General features: G+C 41.2%; 1 protein-coding gene across 3 annotated transcripts in view; it reads left to right on the top strand.

The window, feature by feature from the left end:
• akt3a (v-akt murine thymoma viral oncogene homolog 3a) overlaps window positions 1-19,765 on the top strand; it is a 312,730-nt gene that overhangs the window by 118,305 nt on the left and 174,660 nt on the right. For 2 of the 3 annotated variants that reach the window (XM_078229515.1, XM_078229517.1), the window contains exon 3: window positions 8,632-8,757. In XM_078229515.1, coding sequence (XP_078085641.1) covers window positions 8,632-8,757 — 126 coding nt within the window. Of the gene's footprint in view, window positions 1-8,631; window positions 8,758-19,765 lie in introns of those variants that run through there. The other variant, XM_078229516.1, reaches the window with a different exon arrangement.

The raw sequence follows: 19,765 nt of genomic DNA on the forward strand, positions 1-19,765 counted from the left end.
ATGTGAATTTTGCAATAATAATGATGGCAAAGCTGTCGGTGTTTGCAGTCATTCCTCCTCTGAAACTAACAGCAACTTCTGGGGTTTGGAATTAAAGGTGTAAATTGAGCAGTTTACAATGGATTATGTAGGATATACAGCACAGAAACAGACCACTCAGCCCAATTTTAAAAAGTTATATCCAATCAAATCCAATTGAAGTCTCAACCAGCAAAACGTTACAGATCCAAGCTGACAAGACAGGCTGCCCTCTTCCTGTCTTGAGCTTGATCTATATGATCCAAGCTGATAGGAGCATACATTGCACCCCCTCCAGTGCTTGATCTCAATTGCATCTTAGCCAAAAGGCCTAGATGCCATGTTTAAAAATTGCTTCAAATGAAGCCTCGGTGTAATGTCATTGACTTCTACCAAGTGCAGGATCAAAAGCTACACTTAATCTTAGCCAAAAGGCCGAGAAGCAACCCATTCAGCTCAGATAGTCCATGGCTGTGTTTAGGCTTCGTTTGAGTCTCATCTTTCCTCATCTAAATCTATTACCATAAACCTTTATACTGTTCTTCCTCATGCTTGTCTAGCTTCCCCTCAAATGCATCTGTACTATTTATTTTAACCTGCGGTAGTAAATTCCACATTCTCATCACTCTTTAGATAGAGGTTTTCACTGAATTCTAAGTTGGACTTTTTGATACCTCCTTGTTATGCTCTTCTGCACAAGTATTTACTCAATTAAAACATTTCAATTTTAAATATAATTAAGTCAGCCCTCAGCCTTTTTTCAAGAGAAATCAAATTTTATGAAGAGGTACAGAGAATAATCAAAAAGGCTTGCCTTTATATCCTGAGGCCTAGGATACATGTCATGCTTCAGCTATAAAAAGCATTGCTTAAACACCACCCTGACTGTTCTAATCTGCACATACCTTGAAAAGTATATATTGGCCTTTGAGAGAGTGCAACATAGACTACAATGGTACCTGGATTCCAAAGGTTATGATGGAGATGGTAAAGTTAGTGGACTAATAATCTAGAGGCCTGGGATAATACTCTGGAGTACAGGTTCAGATCCCACCATGGCAGTTGACATTTTAATTCAAATAATCCAATCCGGTGACCATGAAACGATTGCTGTAAGAACACATCTGGTTCACTGATGTCCTGAGGGAAGGGGATCTGCTGTCCTTACCTGGTCTGGCCTACATGTGACTTCATAGCAATGTGGATGATTCTTAAATGCTCTTTGAAAGCTACTCCATTTTATCAAACTGCAACAGAAAAATCGATGAGGAATGAAACCCAATGGACCACCTGGCATCGACCTAGGCAGTAGAAATGACAACTTCTCAGCCTGCTCTATCCTGCAAAGTCCTTGCTCCTTGCTAACATCTGGGTGCTTGTGCCAAAATTGAAAGAGCTGTCCTACAAACTAATTGAGCAACAGCCTGGCAAAGTCATACTCATTCAATCATACCTTACAATGTGCCAGATACCATCATGATCCCTGGCTTCCTGTTCTGTTCTCCATTCTTCCTCCTCCCTTCCTCGAATAGTGGGGTTACATTTGCTACTTTCCAGTCTGTGGGAACCGTTCCAGAATTGAAAGAATTTTTAAAGGGAACTAGTCTATCCACCTCTTTCAAGGTTGAGATGAAGCCCATCTATCTGTTCCAGGGGATTTATCAACCTTCAAAGCAGTTAACTTTTCAAGTACCACCTCCTTACTAATTTCTTGAAGTTCCTTGGTTCGCACATGCACGTAAGTGGTGATTTAACCTGAGGACCACCACATTCCAGCCATGTCTATTTCTACCCTGTTCCCAGATTTGTGTGCTGCTGTCAGAGACTCGGGAGTTTACAGTGACATCCTTCGCTGAGTTGCTATTTCCTGCAACGTTACAGTCAGCAATGTAAAGTTCCCCATTACTGCAATCGACTAGAAATCACGGAGTTGATTTTGCAACGTTAATCTCACTGTAAAAACCCTCAAGTTACCTTTTTGGTGTGTAACTGGGTTTTTAATAAACTTTCATAATTAGTGCTGAACAGCCTTACTGTCATTAAACTAATTCTATAGGACTGCAGATTCAAGAGGCAGCTCACCACCACCTTCTCAAGGGTATTGGGGATGGGCAACAAATGCTGACCTGGCCAACAAAGCCCACATTCTGTGAAAGGGAAAGAAATCATCGACTATCAAATTTCCTTTTATAAAATTGCTCATTTTAATAATTTTTAAGATTTGAAATGTAAACTATTCCAATCATTTATTTCACTCATGCTAATCGAGGAGAAAAAAATTAACTTTTAATTCTGGTTTGGTATCTTTGAGCAAATGTAATTGGCTGGTTATCCTCTTTGATAACGTTACCATGATTGGACACCTGGAGATCCCCTTGACTTGGCACCAGTTTTAAACTGACATGAGGAAAGAGGAAATCCATACCACTACAATTGCTAGTTCTTTGTAGGCTGTTTTTTTTTCTCAAGGTGAGCGGCAAGCAGCATTGGTTCGTCGCTGCATTGCACAGTCAGGCTGTAACGTTTTAGAAATGCATGTTTCAAAATTACTACTTTTTAAGAAAATGCTAGTAGTATGAATTTAATTCAAGTAAAACTTCAGATAAGAACTTTTTAATGACACCTGAACGTCAACCACTTGATGTGATAAAATACTTAAATTTGCAGAGTTTGCGCTTCATTGCACAGTATCTATTTGTATTAAATTTGGTACATCAGTTCCTATTTCAATGAAAACTCGTGTACCATTTATTGCTGCAGCTGAAATTTTGATGACCCAATTCAGTGTTACAGAGGCACAGTAGCTGCGATTTTATCCCTGCAGTATAGCAGTCAGTCTAACATGGTGTTGCAGTGTAGACTTCCCAGTGACCCGGGTTTGGTCTCACTGTTTATTGTCCTTGCTCTCCTAATGAATTAGGGGTTCGCATTGCCTTCAAAAATGCTTATTTTCAAATATACCTTTTGTAATCCAATATTCTTTTGCATAGTGATGTTTCAATTGCATGCAACGTCATCAGTCTTAATGTCAGTTGAGCTCCGGTGGCTGGACATTTGGTTAGTGATGCAGAACAACGGTAGGTGTGGGTTCAGTTTCTATACTGCCTGAGATCATTCATGAAGTCCTGCCTTCTCAGCCTTGCCCCTAACCTGAGGTGTGGTGATCCTCAGGTTAAATCGCCACCAGTCAACTCTCCCTATGAAAAAGGAGAGCAGACTGTGGTCATCTGGGGTTATGGTGACTTTACCCTTATTGTTAGTTCGAACAGTAACAATGGCAATGTTTTACATCCAAGTGAATTTGTATGTTGTCATCTTCACTCACTTTTGAGCTTGTGACTTTTGATGTACATCAGTAGATTGAGATTTATTCTGCCCAAGAACTTGTATTGAGCATTCTAAAAGTTAAAAACTTGGTTGTTGTCTTTATTTTTAACTGACTGTATGAATGAGTATGATTTTAATGTTCCAATACAATACATAGTGATATGTTGAGGATATTGTATTCTTTCACTTGTATTCTTACACTTGTATTCTTTCAACTTGATCGAATATCTGGCTGATTTTTTAAAAAAAGTTATGAAAGGTTAATTTTTTCCCCATAATACATTATTCCATAATGGCAATTTTAAATATTTTTTCAAGAAAGGTAACCATATCTACACAGGCAAAAGCTACATTCATGAAGAACCGTGTTTTATATACTGGCTGCATGTGGCTAATTGAGAATCCGGATATGGAATGTTACATTTCTGATTAAATGATGAGGAACGACACCATTGCTAGATATTTGGTCTCAATCACATTTGCATAGCATAAGCATATGTACTTTTTTGTGTTTATTGGTAAAATTCTGAGCAGCATTCAGTTTGGGCTGATAAGTGGCAAGTAATATTTGTGCCACACAAGTACCAGGCAAGAGAGAATCTGGCCAATTTCCTTTGACATTAAATGGCATTGCCATTGCTGAATTTCCTACAATCAAAGCCTAGTGGGTTACCATTGACCAGAAACTGAATTGGACCAGCCATATAAATACTGTGGTACAAGAACACAGTAAGAGGTTGGGAATTCTGTGGCGAGAAACACACCACCTGATTTCCCCCTCCCACCAAAGACTCTCAACCATATACAAGGTGCAAGTCAAGATCGTGATAGAATACTCTCCACTTGCCTGGAAGAATGCAGCTCCAACAATATTCAGGAAACTGGACACCATCCAGGACACAGCAATCTGGTTGATTGGCACCCCATCCACCACCTTCAATATGCACACTCTTCAATACAGATGCACAGTGCAAGCAGTGTGTACCATTTACAAGATGCATTGCAAACCTCACCAAGGATTCTTTGACCGCACTTGCCAAACCTATGATCTTTACCACCAGGAAGGACAAGAGGCATGGGAGCACTACCTCTTGCAAGTTCCCTCCAAGCCATGGAACATCCCTGACTTGGAGTTATATTGCTATTCCTTCACTGCTGTTGGGTCAAAATCCCAGGGCTCCCTTTTCAACAGCACTGTGGGTGTACTTATAACACACGGATTGCAATGGTTTAACAAGGCAGCTTTTCACCATCTCCTTGAGAGAAATTAAGAATGGGCGACAGATGCTGGCCTTACCAGAGACACCATATCCTGTGAAAGAAATGAAAAGCTGAATGTGAATATTTGATTGTGTGTGCACTCTGCTTTGGTCATCATGGCTTTGTGAGTGGAAAATCATGTCTCATAAATTTAATTGAGTTTTTTGAAGGGGTTAACAAGAAGGTAGATGAGGGCAGTGCAGTTGATGTCTACATGGACTTTAGCAAGGCCTTTGACAAGGTACCGCATGGTAGGTTGTTGCATAAAGTTAAATCTCACAGGATCCAGGGTGAGGTGTCTAAATGGATACAAAATTGGCTTCTTGACAGAAGCCAGAGGGTGATTGTAGAGAGTTGTTTTTCAAACTGGAGGCCTGTGACCAGCGGTGTGCCTCAGGGATCAGTGCTGGGTCCACTGTCATTTATATTAATGATTTGGATGAGAATATAGGGGGCATGGTTAGTAGGTTTGCAGATGACACCAAGATTGGTGGCATGGTGGACAGTGAGGAAGGTTATCTCCAATTGCAGCGGGATCTTGATCAATTGAGCCAGTGGGCTGACAAATGGCAGATGGAGTTTAATTTAGACAAATGTGAGGTAATGCATTTTGGTAGATTGAACCAGGGTAGGACTTACTCAGTTAATGGTAGGGCTTTGGGGAGAGTTACAGAACAGAAATCTAGGGGTACATGTTCATAGCTCCTTGAAAGTGGAGTTATAGGTGGACAGAGTGGTAAAGAAGGCATTCGGCATGCTTGGTTTCATCGGTCAGAACATTGAATACAGGGGTTGGGACGTCTTGTTGAAGTTGTACAAGACATTGGTAAGGCCACACTTGGAATACTGTGTGCAATTCTGGTCACCCTATTATAGAAAGGATATTATTAAACTGGAAAGAGTGCAGAAAAGATTTACTAGGATGCTACCGGGACTTGATGGATTGAGTTATAAGGAGAGGCTGAATAGACTGGGACTTTTTTCTCTGGAGCGTAGGAGGCTGAGGGGTGACCTTATAGAGGTCTATAAAATAATGAGGGGCAATGACAAGGTAGATAGTCAATATCTTTTCCCAAAGGTAGGGGAGTCTAAAACTAGAGGGCATAGGTTTAAGGTGAGGGGAGAGAGATACAAAAGTGTCCAGAAGGGCAATTTTTTCAGAGGGTGGTGAGTATTTGGAACAAGCTGCCGGAGGTAGTAGTGGAGGCGGGTACAATTTTCTCTTTTAAAAAGCATTTAGGTAGTTACATGGGTATGTTGTGTATAGAGGGATATGGGCCAAATGCAGGCAATTGGGATTAGCTTAGGGTTTTTTTTTAAAAAAAGGGCGGCATGGACAAGTTGGGCCGAAGGGCCTGTTTCCATGCTGTAAACCTCCTATGACTCTATCTGAATAATGCTGGTGAAAATGCAAGATTTCAGCACAATGGACACATTAGCAATATTGTGTGACAAGGTTAGCTGTTACTGTTCAATTCGACCACTTTATGCTGTTAAGTCCAAGCAATAACCAGAAGTTTCAACAGGATGTGTTATGGCAAAGGCAAACAGCAACCACCTGTGTTCTGGATAGAGCTGGTGGGTCAGGTGCACCTAGTTGTAAAGAGTCAACTATCTCAGCAGTCAAATGTTGAATGAAACCCAGAAACTGCACAAAGATATGCAGTGTCAGAAAATTTAATCCAACTGATAAATTTTGCGCCGATTCGTAGACTTGTTAAAATTCATGTGAAGTGCAATTACCCGTATTGTGTGTTGAGGCATTTTCCACTAAAATTCATGCATATGACTAAAATGATGCTGCCATAGTCTGGTTGACCACACTGATGTAGAATCTAAATAAAGGCAAAAGACTGCGGATACTGAAGATCTGAAATAAAAACAAAGTCCTGGAGTTATTTGGGACTCAATGTTAACTGTTTCTCTCTCCACAGATTCTGCCAGACCTGCTGAGGTTTTCCAGCACTTTGTTTTTCTGACTTGCTGGTTTTGAACCAGATTGCTTTCTAACTTATCTAATTTTATAAATGCAAACTGAGCTTGAACTAACTGCTATCTTCAATTTTTTCCACTTTTTGTAGTTTTTACTGTTCATCTGTGAATTTAGAGTGCCAGCAAATAAGTATGTTGTAGGAGGAAGGAGACATGACCACCAAGCTCAGTTCTATCTTCGTCTGTTAAAGCGCATGGGATTGCGGGTTGTGTCTTGAGATGGATCGAAAGCTGGTTAGAAGATAGGAAGCAAAGTGTTGACATAAATGGGTCTTTTTCTGGTTGGCAGGCAGTGGCTATTTGCGTACTGCAAGGATCTGTGCTTAGACCCAATTGTTCATATATATTAATGATATGGAAGAGGGAACTAAATGTATTATCTCCAAATTTACAGATGATAAAAAGTTGGGTGGGAGGGTGAGCTGTGAGGAGGATGCAGAGATGCTTCAGTGTGATTTGGACATGCTGTGTGTGGGCATTTGTATTGGAGATACAGTATAATGTGGATAAATGTGAGGTTATCCACTTTGGTAGCAATAATAGGAAGACAGATTATTACTAAAATGGGTGTAAATTGAGAGACGTGGATACTCGAGACCTTGAAGTCCTTGTGCATCAGTCACTGAAAGTAAGTGTGCAATCCAGCAGGCAAGAAGGAAGGCAAATGGTTTGTTGGCCTTCATAGTGAAAGGGTTTGAGCATAGGAATAGGGATGTTTTACTGCAATGGTACAGATGTTGGTGCGACCACACCTGGAATAGTGTACGCAGTTTTGGTGTCCTTATCTGAGAGGATGTCCTTGCTGTAGAGGGATTGCAGCGAAGGTTTACCAGGCTGATTCTTGGGATGGCAGGTCTGTCATATAAGGAGAGACTAACTCGGTTAGGATTATATTGGAGTTTAGAAGAGTGAGGGGGGACTTCATAGAAACTTATAAAATTCTAACAGGATGAGACAGGGTAGATTCAGAATGTTTGCGATGGTGGAAGAGTCCAGAACTAGGGGTCATAGTTTAAGGATAAGGGCTAAACTATTTAGGACTGAGGTGAGGAGAAATTTCTTCATCCGGAGTGGTGAACCTCTGGAATTCACTGCCACTGAAAGTAGTTGAGGCCAAAACATTGTGTGATTCATAGAATCGTACAGTGCAGAAGAGGGCCCTTTAGTCCATCGAGTCTGCACTAACATGCAAGAAACACAGAACTCCCACCTAATCGCATCTACCAGCACCTGGCCCATAGCCTTGAATGTATGACGTCTCTCTCTCCTCCTCCTCTCCCCCCCCCCCCCCCCCCCCCCCACCCCCACCCCCGTCTATGTCCCTCATAATCTTGTGTACATCAACTTTTTTCTAGGGTGCTCTGTCTGCAGAGGGACACTCATTTGGGGTAGTGTTATTTGGTTATGTTTCCACAAGTGCAGTCAAGTTGAGGCTTCCACTGGCTGAGATCAGCCAGAACACATTGGGAATTGAGCTGTCATCAGTAACATAGCATTTATTTCTTTAAAATAGGGAATCCAAGAAACAGTTACCTCTTTATATTGCTTGGAATATGTGTTGTATGAGTCTACTTTGTTGAAATTGGGGAAATCTTTGGTAAAAAATGAGGGGCCTGGATAGAGTGGAATAACCTTTTGCCCTTGGAAGAGAGGTCAATTAACAGGTATAGATTTAAAGTAATTGGCAGACGGATTGGAGGGGAATTGAAGTGACTTTTTTTCTTTCATCCGGGTGGTGGTACTAATGCTGGAACCTGTTGCCTAGAAAAAGCGATGGAGGCAAAAAATCTGTTTGAGAAGTACTTGGGTATGCACTCATTGCTGTAACTTGCAATGCTACAGACTAAGAGTTGGAAAATAGGATTAGGCTTAATAGCTCTATCGATTGGCAGAGGGTCAATGTGCTGAATGGCCCCCTTTTGTACTATTATAAAATTTTGATTTCTGAAATTGGACAGAAGATTTGCTCTACTTGAAGTAGGTTTGTTTTTACAGGAAAGTTGCTTAGTATCTTTTACTTTTTTTTCCTGGTAGGGGAATATATCAAAAACTGGAGACCAAGGTACTTTCTATTGAAGACAGATGGATCATTCATAGGATACAAGGAAAAGCCTCAAGATGCAGATCTACCATACCCTTTAAATAACTTCTCAGTAGCAAGTAAGTATTTTCACAATCCTATTTAATTTTCCACATATAATGTTTGTGTGATTTTTTTTTTTAAAAGACTGTCAAATACACTGCACTTTTATTTTAGGGTATCCTTTAATTTATGTTGAATTATTAGGTTAGCTTTTGAAATTGCTTGAGATACTTTTACTGGATATAGTGTTCCACTGTTATCCTTTGTGCACCAGCACACATTAAAGGGAAATGAAAGTCTAGAGAGAGACCATCGTTGTTTTTATAGAAGAAATGTGTGATGCTGTCTCCAGTTGACAATAGATTTGATTTTTTTAACATTTAGTGAGGCGATCAGTTTCTTCCACAGCATGACCAAAAGTTACAATCCAGAGACATTTTCACTTTAACCACATACATAGGTTGATGCAATGCCCGCCCCTGTTCCAGTGCCGCAACATTTTGATTTCTGTTCCTTTCTATCCCAGCTGTAACAAATCCTATTTCATGTGAAACTCCATTTTATGCTCATTTGATCTCCTTGACTCCACTCATAGCTACTCAGTTATTGCTTAATGGTGCAGTGCTTCCTTTCTCAAGTACAGTTTCCTTCTAACACTGTTCCGATGCCTTTTATATATACTTATAAAGAGCCTACCCTTATGCTCTTCAACTGCCACCCGTCTTCAACTTTCCGTCCGAGTTACTGAAGCATGCCATAACTAAATATCATATTTGCTGCTTCTTTAGTTTTTCTCTCTGCTCAATCAAGTCTCTAATAATGGTCTAGGTGACTATGGTTATAGTGCTATTAAGACTCTCAATCTCTAATTTGACAAGATTGACTATAATATGTTCCTCCAGAGTGTCTGATCCTGGATCCTTCATGGAAGGATGGTTCCTTTCTTTCTTGCCTAGGTGTAGCTATGACACCTCCTGAAATGTCGTCATCTCCAATGTCCTCGTGTCATCTCAGGTGCCCTCAATTCTGTCCCTGTGCTGAGCATATTTCTAATCTATGTATTGCACCGTGCTACATGAACAGGGAACATGAGAGGAGCACTTGTTAATGATGCTTGTATTTTTGCTTTGCCTCCATTATCATGGAGTGCGTAATTTTTTAAATTCATTCAAGGAATGTGGGTAAGGCCAGCAATTATTGTCCATCTCTAATTGCATTCAAGAAGGTGGTGGTGAACTGCTGCAGTGAATATAGTGAAGGATTTCACAGTGAAGATGGGGAGCTTCATGCTTTTGACCTAGTGGTGATTAAGGAAGAGCAGTGCATGTCATGTCAAGATGGTATGACTTGGATGTGGTGGTATCCCCTTGCATCTGCTGCCATTATCCTTCTAGATAGTAAAAAAAAAGATTTGCATACAAACATTTGAGAGGTGCTGTTGAAGAAGCCATGGCATGGTGCAGCAGTGCATCTTGTAGATGGTGCACACTGCAGACATGTTGCACCAGTAGCAGAGGGAGTGAATGTTAAAGGTAGTAAATGTGATGTTGATCAAGTAGGTTACTTTGTCGTGGATGCCGACATGGGATGTTGATGGGAAATTAACAATGGTGATGCCTTGAACTGTCGAGAGGTGGTTAAACTTTCCGTTGAATGTGGCCATTGCATGGCATGTGTACCAAGCAAATGCCACCTGCGCATATCAACACAGTCTGCATGTTGTCCACGTCTTGCTGCATGCAGATATGGGATGGTTCATTATTTGTGGAATTGCAAATGGATCTGAATACTATTCAGTTATTGAACTTCCCCATTTCTGACCAGTGTGTGAGGGTCATTGCTGAAGCAGCTAAAGATGGATGATTCTAGCACAAAACTCTGAGAAACTCCTGAAGCTATGTCCTGGATCTGAGATGACTGGCCTTCAACCATCATCATTTGTTCTTTAGGGGATGTACGAGGCAGATTTTTTACACAGGGTGGTGGGTGCCTGGAACTCGTTGCCGGGGGAGGTAGTGGAAGCAGATACGATGGTGACTTTTAAGGGGCGTCTTGACAAATACCCTGAATAGGATGGGAATAGAGGGATATGATCCCCGGAAGGGTAGGATGTTTTAGTTAAGTCGGGTAGCATGGTCGGTGCAGGCTTGGAGGGCTGAAGGGCCTGTTTCTGCACAGTAATTTTCTTTGTTCTTTAGGTATGACGAATAAAGAGCTTTCCTCTTGATTCTCATTAACTTCAATTTTAGTTGGGCTCTTAGTGCCACATTGAGTTAAAAGCTGCAGTGGAGTCAAGGGAAGTGACTCTCACCACCTCTGAAATCCAGCTCTTTTGTTCATATTTGGTCCAAGGCTCTCATGGACTGCCGTAATGAGATTTGGAACCAAGTGGTCCCTGCAAAACCCAAACTGAGTGCTGGTGAGTAATTGCCACATGATAGTATCCAACGTCTGTCACTTTACAACAATATTAGAGGATAGGGCTGCTTCCTCCCATGTGTTGCTTGTTATTTACCACCATTCACAACTGGATGTGGTAGGATTGCATAGCTTTGATTTGATCTACTGGTTGTGGAATTGCTTAATTGTTGCTGCTCATGTGTCTCATGGATACTTAGTTTTGAGATGCTAGATCTGTTCTGAATCTACACTATTTAACCTAGCAGTAGGTGGCACATGACACTGGATGAAGGGTGTCCTCAGTGTGAAGACAGGACTTTGTTTCTACAATTATGTGGTGGCCACGCTAACCAATACCCTCAAAGACAGTTGCAATTAGATTAGTGAAAACTAGGTTTCTTTCTCAAATTGATGTTTTCACCACCCACTGCCACTCTAGCAGTTATGTTCTTCAAGATTCTGGTCAGTAGACATACGACCAAGCCACACTTGAGTGAAGTCTCCCACCCTGAGTACATTCTGTACTCTTTTTATCCTCTGTCTTTCTTCCAAGTTGATATACTGTCGAACTATATTTTTTCTCACTTGCTCATGAACGAGAAAGGACTTTCTGCAGCTCAGTGTTGGCAAAATCAAAGTCATCCTATTTGTACACTCACTAAACTCTTCAGTTTAGTTACCCATTCGTTTCACTTTCTAGTTCACAGCTTGGGGCTCAATTTGACATTGCATAACCTTGATGTCTGGCTCTCTTCTATACCCTACATTAAACCCCATACCCAGTTACAAGACTTCTTAAACTTTTCATTTGTCATTTTTCCCTTATCCATGCTACAGTATTTGTTGCTTCCTTCCTTGATATCCCTCCTTGATGTCTCAAACTCAAGAAACAACTTCCAAAATTCAGTTCTGCACATCCTATCGTGCATAAAATGCTGTTCTTTACTGGCTTCAATTGCCTTTTCACAATTAGCATATTGACTCACCTTTAAAATCTTCCTCAAACCTACTTCTTTGGCCACATTACCTAAGTTTCCTGCATATGCTTGCTTAAATCAGACATGGAACTCTGTTTTTAACGTAGCAAAATGCTCCATGTTTACTGTGTTTTGAAAAGCATACAGCTTTTGAGCAAAACACAGTGCTGTTTTTCGATCACATACTAGTATTTAAATCAAACAGCATCATTACTTGGCTAAATATATAGGAAGGATATGAACAAGACTCTGGTCTTGGTACTTTGGAATTGGTACTTCCCTCCAGAATTTAGCGTGGAGGAATTGTTCTTGGTAGCTATGCTAGATCTGGTGGTGAACAACCAGGATAATCTGCTGCCACATGAAGTCCAAAAGCCTTCTTGTTGTACCAGCAGGGATAGTAAAAGTGGCAAATTTCTCAAATTCTGGACAATGCAATTATTCATTAGTCCCTTTGATTTTTTTCTATCAAAGCACAATGTCCAAAAGGAGGTAGCAAGCTAAGATCTCCTGCTCCAGTTGCCAACACCTTCTTCTGACTTGTTACTGTTCCCAAAAAACAGTCCACATGGGAACACAAATTCCAAGAAGTGCCACATTCAGTAGTCCTGGCCCTGAGGGCAGGTCAATCGCTGCTAGAGGTGCCAATTCATTCAGTGGCAGAACAGTAAGCGACAGGTTGAAATTCAATAGCACATGGGACTAGAGCTGGATAAGTTGCAGTTAAGGGGACCAGAGCAACAGTAGACAGACTGTGTTGAGTATGGGCAGGAAGCAGAAGTGCGAGAGGAATGGAGGTGATTTACATTGGTTTAAGTGGGGAAACACATCCTTTGAGATGCGGTTGTGGTGTTTTGAATTAGAGAGCAATGGTGGTGGGAATACAGCAGGATGTCCAGAAACAAGTAGTAGTAGGGTAGAGACTGGGATGGAAGAAAAGCAAATCTGATCTTTTGGCAACAAGCCAGTGGCTGTACTTAATGAAGCACTTGCCTTTGACCCAGAGAGTGTGTTATCAAGGCAAACAACTTTTGAACCTAATGGCTTTACAATGGCATTGGAAGGTAAAACTTGATGGTCATATGACAAATTTATGATGGAAATTAACCATTAATAAATGCAAGTCCTTTTTATAACAGCAGCTCCAGACATGACTGGTACTGTAAATGCCAACATTTTTATGCAGTACTTAATTTTAGAAACATAGAAACCCTACAGTGCAGAAGGAGGCCATTCGGCCCATCGAGTCCGCACCGACCACAAACCCACCCAGGCCCTACCCCCACATATTTTACCCGCTAATCCCTCTAACCTACGCATCCCAGGACTCTAAGGGACAATTTTTAACCTGGCCAATCAACCTAACCTGCACATCTTTGGACTATATATTTACTGGGATATTTTACTGAGATTAATATGATATAGAATTTTTCGGTGCATTTGAAATGGTATCTTGTGACCAAGTCTGAGTTTCAGTATGTAATAGATGTTTTCACTGTTGCCTAATCTATATTATAAATGGACACGCAAGTATATTTTGTATTACTGTTCTGTTACTTTAAAACAGTTTTATTTCAGGATCAGCCCCTCAATTTGCATAATGTCTTTGCTTTGATGCCATGCTTTCTTGAATTTTGCAAGAACTTATCTAGTGTTCTCATCACATTGTGGCAGGGAAGTGCAATTCTTAAAATAGTTGGAGGTGAGATGCTGACAAACTTTTTATTTCATTATTATATTACACTAACAAAGGTATCCTTGTTTATTATATCAGAGCAGCCATGTCTGAGTTTGGATTTTAATTCATAACTTGCATTATCTGAGTTTTTAATACATTTGGATTTTTTAATGTGCCTCTGCTACATTTGATCATGAGGTATGCTTTGACATTGCCACTTACAGAAAGGCTATTGAACTGAAGTTGTGCTGTTCATAGAGCTCCAATGTTTACATCACTAAAGGGAAAACCTGACATTTACAACTTTGTTATGGTTTGCCATTGCTGAACCTGGATATAGAATAACAGTTTTGTAATGAATTTGCTGGTATGTGTCAAGTTATTCAAGAAAATAGAATATTTGGGTTTCATGTGTATTTGTGAATCTGTTAAATAGAAGGTTATTATCTGGTCCTCTTTCAAAATCAATGCATTAGCCAAATAAAAATACCCATTGTGGTAGCAGTCAATCAGAGCAAGCCCCACTGTTTTTGTGATGTGATTGTTAGAAAGGAGAAAGGTTTGGTATGGATAATTTCATTATGTATGAGCAGCTGGTACCATTAACAAACAAAAAGTGGAAATTGAATTTGACCGCAACTAAAATATGTCTGTTACTGTAAACATAGCACACTCACTTCAATAAGTCTTTTGAATAGGTTATCAAGCTCCCTTATGCAAAATGTTCAGACTGTATAGCTTAATGGAATGGTTGTTTAGGACCAAGACTTCATATTGCTTGCTCATGTTGGTTATCGGAAGAGGTTTTATTTGCCACTATTGTAATGGTGTATTGTACTTATTAGTTGTCTTGTTTATGTCCAGCCAAAATAATGGACTTGAAATAGTTTCCTGAAATTTCTTTATGGAAGAGACTAGAACATGGGGACATGGTTTTAAAAAAAATAAGGGGTCTTCCATTTAAGATGGCGGCGAGGAAGATTTTTTTCTGAGTCGTGAGCCTTTGAAACTCTTTTCCCCAGACAGCAGTGGAAGTAGGATCATTTAATATTTTTATGGCAGAGATGGATGGATTCTTGAATAACAAGGTTACTGTGGTAGGGAATGTAGAGTTGAGGCCACAATCTGATCAGCCATGATCTTATTGAATGACAGAGCAGGCTTGAGCAGTCAAATGGTTTCCTCCTGCTCCTAGTTTGTATGTAGTAGCTGTTTTGCAATTAACATTTTATACAATGTTTTCATGTAACTGCATACTGAGTTGAAATACTGGGGTCACTAACACACAACTTGAAATATACAGATAATGGGTGCATGGAAATGGACCATTTAACTGAAATCATCTATGCAGGTTTTTATACTGCACATGAGCCTCCACAGCCACAGCATCTTGCATTTATACAGAAGATGATGGGACAGGCTAAAGAACCTCTCAACAGCTGGACGACACCTGGGCTGGAATAGATGGACTGCAGTTTGATGTCTTGCTATCCATTGCCCCACATGGGATCGGAAGAACCAAGTCTAAGTAAATTTAATGTATTAAAACCACAAACTAAGAAACAAGACTTTAGAAGAGATAAAGAAAAGCTTGGTCAAAGTGGTGGTTGTTAAGGAGAAGGAATTCCAGAGTTTGGAACCAAGATAGCTGATGGCACAGCTGGCAACAATGGGGCAAAGATAAAGTCCCTGAAGGAAAGTTTGAGAAATGGAATAGATGGGCTGTGGATGCATTTGAACACTAGTATGAAAAGCTTAAAATTGAGGTAGCTGTTGGATCAAGAAATGAGATGGTGCCTGGTAGTTTGTGCAAAATAGGATATGGGCAGCAGAGTTTTTGATGCACTTGTGTTTGAGAATGGAAGATGAGAGGCTGGTTAGAAAATTTTCACACTTGGTGATTTTTACGAAACGTATGAATGAGGATTTCAGCATCTGATGGATTGACATGGGGGGGATGTGTGTAGGACAAGTGCAATTATGGGCGTGAATGTTGGAGGTTTTTGTGATGCAGAGGATATGAACTTGGTTAAGGGTCAAATGGGGCACTGAGATTGTGAATGGATTGATTCAACCTAAGCTGGTGACTAGGGTGGGTGAAACTGAAAATTGGTGCCCGGGAAACCACAAGTGGCAGGGGACAAAAGACAATAGTTTCTGTTTTCCCAGTGATTATTTAGTTGGAGGAAATATTGGCTCATTCAAAGCTGGATTTTGGACATGGGGCAGAACTTTCTGGCTTTCACCCTGGCAGGATTGTTTGGTTCCACTGGCACCCCCACCATGGGTTTCACAGTGGCAAGGGATGCATTTAATGGGAAACCCTGTTGACAACAGTAGGACCAGAAGATCCTACCACTGGCCAATGGCAGGATTCCACACACTGTGCAGTAGGTTGTGTGGAAAATCCTGCCCATAGTTTGACAATGCTGAGGTTGTGGGGCAATCAAGAGATGTTGATGAAATGGAGTAGGGTATTGTCAGTTTACATGTGAAAACTGATGTAATGGTTTTGAATGATTTGAGAGGTGCTGCATGTAGATGAGAAATGGGGGTGGTGAACCATAAAATATCCTTGAGGGGCTCCAAATGTAATAGTGTGGAGGCTGGAAGAGATCTCTGGCTATAGCATGGGTAGGTCAGAGCGAAACCAAGCTAAGCAATCCCACTTGCCTGAACGGAGAAGGTGTCATTGTGTGGTCAGCTGTGTCAAAGACTGCAGATGGATTGAAAAGAAGAGCAATAGTGTACCAAAATTGCAGTCACATTGAATATTGTGACCTTGATTAGAAATATTTCAGTTCTGTGATGGATGGAAACCTGATTGGAACTACATTATTCTCTCAGAACAAATGCAAAACCTTTCAAAATGTCCCAACACGCTTTACAAGAGGAATGACTCACTAGCTGCAAGTGAGAGAAAAGTTAGAACATGTGGTTCTGATTCCAATAAATAATATAACTATTGAGCAGCTTTGAAGTTGAAGTAAGGGTTTTAACGTTGGAATTGAGGACACATCATCCAAAACATAGAAATGTAGTAGTGAGGAGAGTAGCAGTAGCAGACTTCAGAGGACATAGAACAGTGAAATGAGAAGACTAATAGCAAATTAAATTTAATGCACAGAAGGGTGAAGTGATAAAATTATACTATTTGATTTATATTAGCATTCATTTTTTCCTTTCAAAATTTAAGAGCGATCTGGGGGGTTTGCTTAAACTAATTGAAAAGTGGTCACAAGTTGAAAATACTACTTTAAAAGAGAATATTTGGGGCCATGGATTTAAATTGAGCATAGTACAATAGCAAGAAAGGTATTCTAAACCTTTGTAAAGTACAGGTTGGCTTCAGCTGGTGCACTGGCATCATTTCTGGATGTGGAGATGCCGGCGTTGGACTGGGGTAAACACAGAAGTTTAACGACACCAGGTTAAAGTCCAACAGGTTTATTTGGTAGCAAAAGCCACACAAGCTTTCGGAGCCCCAAGCCCCTTCAGGTGAGTGGGAATTCTGTTCACAAACGGCATATAAAGACACAAACTCAATTTGCATGAATAATGGTTGGAATGCGAATACTTACAGCTAATCAAGTCTTTAAGATGCAAACAATGTGAGTGGAGAGAGCATCAAGACAGGCTAAAGAGATGTGTATTGTCTCCAGACAGGACAGCCAGTGAGACTCTGCAGGTCCAGGCAAGCTGTGGGGATTACAAATAGTGTGACATGTTCATGTCACACTATTTGTTAAACTTCTTACCATTTCTGGACACCTTGCATAGGAAGGATGTTGAGGGCAGAGAGAGCATAGTAGATTTACTAGAATGCAATCAGGAATGAAGGACTTCAGTTATGAGGAGAAGCTGGAATTGTTCCCAAAGCAAAGAAAGCTCAGGGAAGATTAAATGCAGAGATTTTGAAAATTGAGAGTAAATGAGGAGGAATTGTTTTCACTGCCAAGAAGGTCAGTAACCAGAAGACGCAAGTTTGAAATAGTTGGCAAAAGAACCAGTGAAATTTATTTTTGGTGTTATGAACAGTAACTTTCAAAAGGATGTTGTTTATAAACTTGAAAAGGAAAAAAAGTGGAGTTATAGGGAAAGAGCAGAGGAGTGGGAATAATTGGATAGCTCTTTCAAACAGCCGGCCCAGAACCAAATGTCCTACTTCAGTGTAGTATGTTTTAGTCAGCGAATATTTGAGCTTAAAGACATAGAACTATAGAATCCCTACAGTGCAGAAAGAGGCCATTCGGCCCATTGAATCTACACCGACTCTCCATAAGAACATTCCACCCAGGCCCTCCCCTCCACCCTATCCCTGTAACCCTGTGCATTTGCCATGGCCAATCCACCTGACCTGCATATCTTAGGAGTGCCTGGAGGATACCCACATAGACATTGGGAGAACGTCTTAACCACTGTGCTGCCCCATACCTCAACTTTTTCCACAGCATGAGAACCCTCCCTTTTTCGAGAATTGTCTCATTCCTGAGGGGAAGTTCTCTTTCCTCCCAAATCTCTCCAGCTATTAAAGATCTCTGCTGGAATACCACGGAGGCCGCAGAGTGAAATCTGTGCCATCAATGGAAATTGTAATCCACTAGCGTCTGGAAGGTTTAGAGTCTAAGGAGATTATGGAATTAGATAGGAACAAAGCCATGAGACGATGTGATTTTTGAAGTTAGTGTGTTGGGAAAAGCTGAGGGTTCAAAACACTGGATGATGAATATTTGCTGCTTTATTTTAAATTAGATACAGTAAGTAGCCTCGGAACACCAGGTTAAAGTCCAAAATGTTTATTTGGTAGCATGAGCTTTCGGAGCGCTGCTCCTTCATCAGGTGAGTGCAGGATTTGTTTCACAAACTGGGCATATAAAGACACAAACTCAATTACAAGATAATGGTTGGAATGCGAGTCTTAACAGGTAATCAAGTCTTTACAGGTGCAGACAATGTGAGTGGAGAGAGGGTTAAGCACAGGTTAAAGTGTGAATTGTCTCCAGCCAGGACAGTTAGAGATTTTGCAAGCCCAGGCAAGTAATGGAGGTACAGATAGTGCGACATGAACCCCAGATCCTGGTTGAGGCCGTCCTCGTGTGTGGAACTTGGCTATCAGTTTCTGCTCGGCAATTCTGCGTTGTTGTGTCTTGAAGGCCACGTTGGAGAACACTTACCCGAAGCTCAGAGGCTGAATGCCCTTAACTGCTGAAGTGTTCCCCAACAGGAAGAGAACACTCTTGCCTGGTGATTGTTGAGCGGTGTCCATTCATCCGTTGTCATAGCGTCTGCATGGGCTTGCCAATGTACCATGCCTCAGGACATCCTTTCCTGCAGCCTTTCAAGCAGACAAAGTTGGCCGAGTCGCAAGAGTATGTAGCATGTACCTGGTGGATGGTGCTCTCACGTGAGATGATGGCACCTGTGTCGATGATCCGGCATGTCTTGCAGAGGTTGCTGTGGCGGTGTTGTGGTCACTGTTCTCCTGAAGGCTGGGTAGTTAGCTGTGTACAATGGTCTGTTTGAGGTTGCGTGGTTTGAAGGCAATAGTGGGAGTGTGGGGATGGCCTTGGTGAGATGTTCGTCTTCATCGATGACATGTTGAAGGCTCCGGAGAAGATGTCGTAGCTTCTCCGCTGCAGCGAAGTACTGGACGACGAAGGGTACTCCGTCCGCCGTGTCCCGTGTTTGTCTTCTGAGGAGGTTTGTGCGGGTTTTTTCGCTGTAGTGCGTCGGAACTATCGATCGATGAGTCGAGCACCATAATGCTGTTCTTACGAGGGCGTCTTTCAGCATCTGCAGGCATCTGTTGCGATCCTCCTCATCTGAGCGGATCCTGTGTATACGGAGGGCTTGTCCGTAGGGGATGGCTTCTTTAACGTGTTTAGAGTAGAAGCTGGAGAAGTGGAGCATCGTGAGGTTATCTGTGGGCTTAGGGTACACAGAAGTGCTGAGGTGACCGTCCTTGATGGAGATGCGTGTGTCCAAGAATGCAACCAATTCTGGAGAGTTATCTGGTGAGTCTGATGGTGG

Source organism: Mustelus asterias, chromosome 15 (genome assembly GCF_964213995.1).
Source record: "Mustelus asterias chromosome 15, sMusAst1.hap1.1, whole genome shotgun sequence".
In the NCBI taxonomy this organism is placed as follows: Eukaryota; Metazoa; Chordata; class Chondrichthyes; order Carcharhiniformes; family Triakidae; genus Mustelus; species Mustelus asterias.